We start from the raw sequence: 10062 nt of genomic DNA on the forward strand, positions 1-10062 counted from the left end.
TATTTACATGTGCATAAATGAAAGTTGAAGCCAAATTAAAAGACACATGCATTATGTATTATATGTCAAAAGTGAAAACTAGTAAAACTTAAAATTATGATTTGAATTTGAAATCGAACGTCTAAACGAAGCCATACTGTCAAATATATATGAATCTTATTATCTTAGACTAACTCCATTACTTGCTTTACATAATTTTATTTCATGAGAGGAGGAGAAAAGAGTTCAAACATCTTCATACAATGTATTGCTTTTCAAGAAGAAGCAATCTACTCGTTTAACATTTGCACACTCTATTTATTTCAATCTACAGTATGTGGAAAAATTCTTTGACTAGGCACGAGCTTAAGCAAAATAAATAAGTTCTCAAACTTCTGATCCATCATAAACATATGCATGTCATTATATTTTTGTGGCTATAAGACTTTAAAAATTGTGGCGCTCATGATAGAGGATTGGTTGATTTCTAGGCTGACATGATTATGAAGATGGTATGCATATGAGATCTTAGGCGAATCTCACATTAGAATGAGAGAGAATAATAAAAAGTTTTAGAATATGTATCTCAAATTCACATTTTAATTTGGGCTCGACGTGACGTTGTCCAAAAGAGAAATTCATGTGAATCTAGATCGAAAGAAAACATACAATACGTGCCATAAACTTGGTTCGCGACAAATGGGATATCAAAACAAGTAGAGAGTAACTAAAGGACAATTTTGAAGCTTGCTATGTTCAGTCATTCTTAACTATTAAGCAACTATAGCCTTACTGTCCTCATAATTTTTTCTAAATTTCTTGTTTAAAATATACATGAGGGTAATGATAGAGTCCACTAGAGCAACACTTTTGGAAAATAAAAGTCCACAAAAGAACAAAACTGCAACATGAGTTTGGGGCATTATTTCCAGGTTCATAGTCAAGGTAAGTAAAAGACATGATAGCCTTTGAAAATATAGAGTATCATACACAAGTGAGCATGAGTTTGTTGGATATCATGACTATCCACTACTTGCATGTATCATTCACTAAGGAGATTCAAAAATAATGAATCTCATAAGAATCATAGATTGACATTGTAATTTTTTTTATATCGTCCGGCGGTAATGGTGGAGTCAGAATTTTATATTAAAAAAATTCAAAATACAAAGAAGTAAACACACGAAAAAGTTAAAAAAGAAATTCAATAACTACTATACATATACATAAATAAAATAAAATATTAACTTTTATAGATAATATAATTTTTGAGGAAATAAAGTTCGGATGAATCCCTTGCGGCCATTAGCTCCGCCTTTTGACTCAGGAGCTGTTTAAAAGGTAATTGTGGGTAATTTCGATAATAAATGGTAAGTTATTTGTTGTAACATGTAATTAAGTAACACTAACAATATAAACATTAAAACTTAAACTCTTTACTTACACCAGTACTATTTCTTTTTCCCTTAAATATCTCAATTAATCAACACTCCATTAATATATATTTACTTCAGTCGTTTTCCTGCTTCCCACCAAATAAACAAACATGATATGTTGGTAAACCAATATCCTATCCTAGCTACTATATTGACCAAAGGTACTGTCAGAGTTTTCTTTAATTTATTGATAATTGCAAAAAGATAGTCCGATGCACTAAAAAATTCCGCTATGTGCGGGATTCGGAGAAGAGCTCGACCATAAAGGGCCATTCACAACCTTACCTTACATTTCTACGAGAGGTTGTCTCCAATTGTCGATCATTGCATCCATTTTTTTTTTAATTTGCTGATACAAGCATTTCATTAGATCTGTTATTTTCTTGTATAGAGAATGCCAAGGCAAAACTCAACCTCCACATTTTGTTTCAATTGTGTTAATAGTGATTTCTTTTATCTACCTAAGTTCGCAGAGTTATTCAATATATGTGCTGATGGAGATAACACATACCTGGCGGATAGGCGTGATGCCAAAGTTACGCAATACCGATACTGATGTGCTATTACAAAATAACTCGATAAATAACAAATACGCGACAAATAGTCATAATGCCAAAGTTATGTGAGGTAGCAAAGTAGCAAACAGAATAAGTAATATGGGTGCAAGCTATCTCAGTATCTTTCATCTACGTGCGTTGCATAAAGTTACCCAATACGTGTGTTGCGTAAAGTTACCCAATATCTGTGCTGGTAGAGACAAAAGATATCCCGACGGATAGCATGATGCTAGAGTTAAGCAGAACCAATATTGGTGTTTTATCGCAGAATTACCTAGTATTTGTGTTGGCGGAGATAACAGATACCCTACCGGATAATCATGATGCCAGAGTTATGCAATGAAGTAGCAGACTACTAGTAGAATAATAATTGATGTGGGGACTGACAAGCCTGAACTCCACCGTCAACAACATCCCTGTGTAATCTCACAAGTGGAGTTCGGGGAACACCAGTCGTTAAAAAAAAACATCTTAGGAGACCACCCATACCCTCAAGTAATGCACAACAGACTATAATAAGGAGTGTACTATCATCGCAGCAGTTGTTGACTGGTAAAAAAATACTGGTGACCTCAAGACAAGAGGTCCCCATGAGTATATTTTTACCAAATTCCTTGCAAGCACAATATCAGGGATGGAACAAAAAGAAATTGTTACACCTATGTGTTAGCATACTTCATGTAAGAAAAATACACAGAGACTATGGTTAAAGTGAAAATGCAAAATCTTGTAACTGATGAATCAACCTAAAACTTGTAATGAGCAAAAACTATGACAGTTTCTCGGGGTATAGATGAGTTATTCATGGTCTTCTTTTGCTCGATGTACATGACAGTGAGCTCCAGGTGAAGAACGAAACATTTAGCCATTCCAGTATGCCGTGCTCAAACGTCTAATCTTTCTTCTTCTCTTTCTTCGGTGTTGGCTTTTGATATGTGATAATTTGACCCAAGATGGTACCATTCATCAGTACACCGAGTGCAGATCCCAAGGCAACTGCAAATAAATCAAGGAAAGTTGGGAGAGTTAAAAAGGGCTGGACGGGAAAAATTACGAGTACACAAGGACAGATGTAAAACTCAAATTACGCCAGATGATAGATACAAATTTGCAGTAGATAACTCAGGACAGGTCGTACTGAATTCAAAACTGTAGATATCCTTTCTGATGCAAAAATCTTTCATAAAGTGGAATATCATCCAGAAATTTCAAATGCTCATGGTATGCTATTACATGAAAATCATTTCTAGATAAACCTTGTTAGGATATTGAAAGATGGTATGGGAACAACATTGCTGGCGGCACTATTTAATAGGAAAGTTGAAATTCCAGATAGTGAAATGATTATTGTGACCAGGAAGCCTTAAAGGGGAGGATCCTAATTCCTATTAGCCATATTCGTAAGAGGGAACTAAAAGGGGAATGTGTATTGATCTTCAAAATCAACAATGAGCAAGTTCATCTCTAAAGACTTCAAAATTCTTAGTATCAAAGGGTCGGGTACGAACCATGAAGTCTCAGGTTCAGATTCACCGCTAGTGAAGCAAATAATACTATGTGATTTATCCCCATCTGTTCAAGCCTTGGTGGATAGGGTGATCTGGTATCCATGTTCAAGTTGGCCGGGAGACCACGGTTATCCCAAATCTAAAACAGAAAGATTTCAAAATTCTATGTTTCTTTTTTGTTCTAAGAATATAACCTAAAGATTCTTTGTGCCTTTGATTCGACAAACTGAACCAATAACATTCGACTACCGCCAGACAATGGTGCAAGAATTGGATACCGGTAAGCATTCTAATCATTGTTATGCATATTTGACAAAACTAGATTACGACAAAGAACGCATCAGCTTATAAGTTTCTAACAATATGTGGCACTAAATGCTTCAATACTTGGATATCAGTCAATAAAATCATATGAAGATACAGATCATGTAAGATAAGAAACGATACCACTCATGGGAGCTTTCTCCTGGAGGCTGGTAAAAACTCTAACTGCAACACACAGAGGTAAAGGAGATTAGAACTCTATTTTGATAACAGAGGATCAACGCACAAAAGTTCGCGGTCAAGAGTTAACTTACCCATGGAACCGGCGAAGTTCATAAAAAATGTCAAAAAGCTCAGTTCGCCAGTACTTTTGCTCTGCTCAAATAAAGAAAATATGAAAAAGGAATAAAATAAAGTGGAAACCAGGAAAGCAACAGAACATTATAGATGACAAGCCACAAACTATGTTTGCTTGGACTCATCAAAAATGCCATCAGGTGCATTTCGGAGCCTACAAAAGTAATGCATTTTTGGAGGATTGAACATGGGTGCGGCAACAATTTTGAAGAGTCCGAGCAACATAGGCCACAAAAATATCTCTGAAAGAAGTCAAATAAATGGGGACATCAAATATTGTTATGGGTGGTTGCTATCCGGCTAATGAATGTAAGATTTCCTTCATGAATAACTATTCAGGCCAGCACATTCATCTACTTGTGCAGTTTCTGCTTTTACCTCAAATATGGTCAGAACCTATACTTGTCTGCTTTAGAGAGCGCTTTTCTTTCTTTTCAATTCTTCATAACCTTTGCATCATTTTCATAGCATATAGGAAAAAAATTCCAAGCATTGACGAGGCATAGAGAGCAATTACACTTCCCAGTAACTCCACAATAAACACAACTTGTTTAGGCACGAATTCAAATAAATTAACAGAAAATAAAGAATGTGACTCAGACGGATGTATGACCGCTGACCAGTCATAAATATGCCTTGAATAGGCAGTTGACTCTAGAATACCGTTTAGTAGTTCACAACCACCATAATTAGGTAAATGAATTCATTATTTCAGAACTACGCAAACAAACCAGGTGTTTTCAAACACAAAACAATAGCACCATGAACCATAACAACATAATGTGTACCTTAAAATTCTTCCATATCTGCGGAATCCTTGCAAAAAGAAAGATTGCATGCTGGGAAGCCTGAGAGAATTAAGTTTAGTGAGACTATTAGATTAGATATATAGTCCAACACCGGAAGAAATTTTTACGTGACGTATAAACCATCTATAAAAACTCGTAGGCATAAAAACTTATCTAATGCACTCTTCCAATCTCTTCCCTATTTCTTGCAAGGTATAAACCCTCTAAAATTTTCACTCTTTCCTAATTTTACTTTTCTGATCTCTTTACAGTGACCACTGCAGCATCTTTTCCTATTGATTGTCCAGTGATTGTTTCTTCCCTGTACCTATTTTGGTGACTGTTCTGATTGCAGTATGCCACTTTTAGGCGATTGTTCGAGCACTACTCTATCAATATTCCAGAGACTGTTCCCATCAATGTTCCTAAACTATTTCTGTTCTCCAGCATGAGTTCTGCAAACCAGCACCAGTTGTTCAAGTGCAATGCTTCAGAATCAATTTGCAAACTCGAGGTAACTTAACCATCTTGAGTGAGGAAGGGTGTTAGAATGCTAAAAAATTGCACCAATTAAATTATCCCCCGTCATAAGTATTATTTATATCTTATAAATCATCCATAAAACTTCTAGGCATAATATACTTGTCATGCATTCTCCCAATCTCCTCTTATTTCTCAAAATTTTCAGACAAGCATGAGCAATAGTAAATCTTTTGAAATGCTTTATCCCGCAAAACAAACACAAGTAGGAAAACGGATTACAAAAGGCTATCACTTACATACAGAGCCTCAAAAAGAACAGGATCAATTTGACCTGCCAAAACAGTTGGTGCTACAGCACAATATCTATTTACTAAAATCAGGAAAAACTGCAGATTCTAATTCCATGGAAGAAACAACACCAATCAAAATAAGTGGTTTAAAATAAATGGTGCATGTGCAAGGGAAGATAAACCATTAAACCAAAACGTGGAGCAGGTTGCTATTAGGATACATTAATGCTTTCATCCATGTCTTCATTCCAAGAGGTTGAGAAAAATAGTAGATTATTGCAACTAAAATTATAGCTGCAACAAAGAAAAAACACAAGATATTAGGGATACTGAGCCATCCATCCAAAAGTATGAAGATAAAATTTTAAGCTGAAACAAACGATGTTAAAGCACTGCATCCACAAAGGAATCACTAATCACAATTACACAGGAAACCATCTGCTATGAATTCACTGAAAGCTGATATGCAATAAGCAAAGAGATTTGATGTTCGACTGCCTAAAAGAAAGATAGCTTGGTATGGATATTCATTCCGCCAGACCAAAGGCTCAAGTGAAGGATGCTGCTAATGTTAAACTGGAATTTTTATGAAAGGAAAATACGATAATGAAAAATTGCAATAACAAGCTTTAATAAGACGCGCAATCAAGTTGAAGAAGAGAAAGGATGTCTAATCATTTAAACAACCACCTCCACAAGATGCAGATTTGAGAAGCATGAAACAAAATAAAATCATACTTGCCAAAAGGAACTAAAGAATCAAGTCAATATATTATTGACATGTCAAATGTACCTTGGATCAAAAGAAAAGCATACTCGCCAAAAGCTGAAAATGGAAGCCCTTTGTGAAGACAATATGCCAAGGCAATGGTATAACCAATAAGTTCAAGTTCGAAGGCCACAACGCTAAGTCCTCTAACACTTTTGTGTTGCAAAATTTTAAGTATCTGCAAGGGGAACAAAAACAATGTCATGCACTTGCTCAATCAGTGAATGACATGTTTCTGTGAATCATCAGCCAGAAGTTGCGGACAAGAAAACAAATGCTCAAACTAAATAACATCCTAATGGATGCCATCACTATAGTTAATGAATCAATCAAATAAATAATTATCATTCGGGTCATAATTACTAGTATCCCAATACTAAATAAGATGAATTACGGGATATCTACTAGAAATTTTCTAAAACTCACACTTATCTGCACAACATAAAAGGCTTTAATCAAAGTAAAAAGACTCAAAACAATATCATTACAGGCAATGAACAAACAAATTAATACATCCATCGACAACCTAAACAACTTATCTTGCCACCCACCCACCCAAAAATACCAAACAAAGGAAAGAGAAAAAGACATTCACAAAAAGAACCAAATAAATGAAACGTCAAACTTCTTAGAAATACAACCATCGACAACCTAAATAACTTCTCTTGCCACACACACACACCGAAAAGTACCAAAAAAAAGGAAAAGATAAAAAGACATTCACTAAAAGAAACGTCAAACTTCTTAGAAATGCAAAAAGAGTAGACGAGATATCCATTTAGCACATGAGGAAAGGTCATCTAAGGATAAATGAGAGGTTCATACTTCAAAGAATCTTCGATTCTAGAGACAAATTATTTAGTAGCAGAATGACATGAACTTAAAGAGAGCCAAAGATACAACAACACCATACATAGTGTAATCCCACAAGTGAGGTATGGGAAGGTAGAGTGTACGCAGCCTTACCCTACCTTGTGAAGGTAAGGAGGGTCTGTAAAGGCTCCCCGCTTATTTTGTGGATTGAGGAGTAGTTGCTTGATTGATTTATGATGAACGGGCATCTTACCAAGCAGAGTTGAACTGAACGACCAGCTTATTCATGATGGTAAAAGTTTAGACACAAGTTATCAATTCCGATTATCAAGAAATACCCATAATTCAACTAGTTCCAAAATAAGGCTCATATAATACTACTTTCATAATAGTACTCAATAAACTCAAAAATATTACATTTTTGAAGGCTTAAAGGAAATAACTGAGGAAGTTTATCCAACGGACTATTAACATGGCTGCAAAAGTTCATATATTTTGATACCCCACAAAAGTAGAAGTAAGGTCCACGTACATGCCACCCTCCCCCTGACCCCACTTGTGGGATTACACTGGGTATGATGTTAAAACCCTGGAGTATTAAGAAACATCCATCACTTAACTGGATCCAAAATTAATCAAATTCAATACTACTATCACAACAACACTCGATTAATACATAAAGACAGAAATATCAAAACCAGAGGACTATAACATGAAAGTAAAAATTTATATAATTTGAGTTAGAAATCCAGAGTATTTAAGAAACACCCATTACTTAACTAGATCCAAAATTGAGCTAATTCATACTACTATCACAACAACACCCAATTAATACATAAAGACTCAATTTTTATTGAACTTACAAGAAATTACCTAAGTTTAACCAAAGCCCTATAACACGAAAGTAAATATCTTGCTTTAATAACCATGGTGATTGGTGTCCAGCCCAGCTCTCGCGCACCTCCACTAATTCCACATGATACGTCACCTCCCATCCCACCAACAACAGGTACCAGGTAACTCTATCCACTAAGACTAGTGAAAGTAAAAACTTATATATCTAATTATGACACACCCATTACTTAACTAGATCCAAAATTAAGCTAATTCAATACTACTAGCACAGCAACACTCAGCTGATACATAAAGACTCCATTTTTACCGGGCTTACAAGAATTACCTAAGTTTAACCAAAACACTAGAGCATGAAAGTAGACATTTTTTTATGATAACGTGGTGTTCGCGCCAGCTTGCGCACACCTCCACTGATTCTACAAGACTGTCACCTCTCACCAGCAACACATACCAGTATCTCTATCCAATAAGACCCATGAAAGTAGAATTTTATGTATCTAGTTAAAGACCCTTATTTAAGAAACACCCATTACTTAACTGGATCCAAAATTGAGCTAATACAACACTATATCACAGCAACACTCAATTCATACATAAAGACTCAATTTTTACAGGTCTTACAAGAAATTACCTACATTTAACCAAAGTACTATAACATGAAACTAAAATATTTATACATGAAAGTACTTATGACACACCCATTACTTAACTAGATCCAAAATTGAGCTAATTCAATACCACTAACACAACAACACTCAATTAATACACAAAGACTCAATTTTTACATAGATTAATGTAAATTACCTGAGGAAGTTTAACAGTGGTAGATGCACCAACAATAGCATAACCAAGAAGCTTAGAAATTAGAGGAAGCAAACAATCTTTTTCAGGGAATTGACCATTGCTTAGAGATCCAAGTGCACAACCAAAGTCCATTCCGAGAAACTTTAATTCCACCATTTTTCTAATTCTTTCAAATTGATGGATCAAGAAACTCTTCTTAGAGAAAATTTGTTCAGACAATTATATTTTTTTGTTCGGACAAATACAAATGGTGTTTTTGGGGATTTTTAGTTCTTGAATGGGTACGGTTTTCAAGAAGAATTGTAAGTGGCAGCCTTCAAGCTGTGGTAATTTGTGTTACCCGCAAATTATAATCGACGCTCCCTCCGTTCCATAATAAGTTAATTATTAAATTTTGATATATATATTAATAAAAAAAAATAGAAACATAAATTTATTATATTTTTTTATTTTTATCCTATTTAAAAAACAAAGACACATAATACATCACTCCCAATGTACGTTTAATGGAGGGTAAATTTTAAAAAAATTTTCAACATTTACCTTAAAACCATTCACTTATTTTAAAACACTAAAATTGCTCCAACAATTCACTTATTATGAAACGGAGAAAGTAATAAAATTAATTATTAAATTATATTTTAATATTTAAAATAAATAAATTATTTATTCATAGAGAGATATTAAAAATTTCTTTTAATTTTACTTTAATGCGATTCTCTAAATACATCATATTTCCTACTAGAATATTTTAAGAGTAATTAAAATGATAATAGTAGAAAATAACCTATACTTTGCCATAAATTTTTTTCTTAATGATGTGTTATAACCCAATAATTCATTATTTTGGAAAGACTATATTGTTTTGGGATATCATTATGCACTGATTAGTACGATATGTTTGGTTATAAATTTTTAAATATTTTGTTTCAAATCATAACAAGTACCCCCTCCATTTTACTTTTAATTGTCATTATTTGTTTGATTTGATTTTCATTTTTATTTGCTATTTTTGATAGAAAACATAAAAAAAATTACTATATTTTATCCTTAATATTAATTATTTATTCTCCAAATTATTTTAAGTACTTATTACTAAATATCAATTAATAAGAGTAATGTGATAAAGTTGTTATATCAATTATTATTTTCATAATAA

At 33.9% G+C, this 10062-nt stretch overlaps 1 protein-coding gene across 1 annotated transcript; it reads right to left on the reverse strand.

Annotated features, from left to right (window-relative positions):
- Positions 1–2517: 2517 nt before the first annotated feature.
- LOC107851374 (mannose-P-dolichol utilization defect 1 protein homolog 2) lies at positions 2518–9304 on the reverse strand. Its single transcript, XM_016696372.2, has 8 exons — positions 8904–9304; positions 6456–6609; positions 5884–5956; positions 5669–5735; positions 4890–4949; positions 4059–4119; positions 3928–3969; positions 2518–2968 (listed from the first exon to the last, which is right to left on the reverse strand). Exons 1-8 carry the CDS (start codon positions 9057–9059, stop codon positions 2865–2867), a joined length of 717 nt encoding a protein of 238 aa, XP_016551858.1. The 5' UTR covers positions 9060–9304; the 3' UTR covers positions 2518–2864.
- Positions 9305–10062: the final 758 nt, after the last annotated feature.

The sequence above is a fragment of the Capsicum annuum genome, chromosome 12 (assembly GCF_002878395.1).
Source record: "Capsicum annuum cultivar UCD-10X-F1 chromosome 12, UCD10Xv1.1, whole genome shotgun sequence".
NCBI classification, from domain to species: Eukaryota; Viridiplantae; Streptophyta; class Magnoliopsida; order Solanales; family Solanaceae; genus Capsicum; species Capsicum annuum.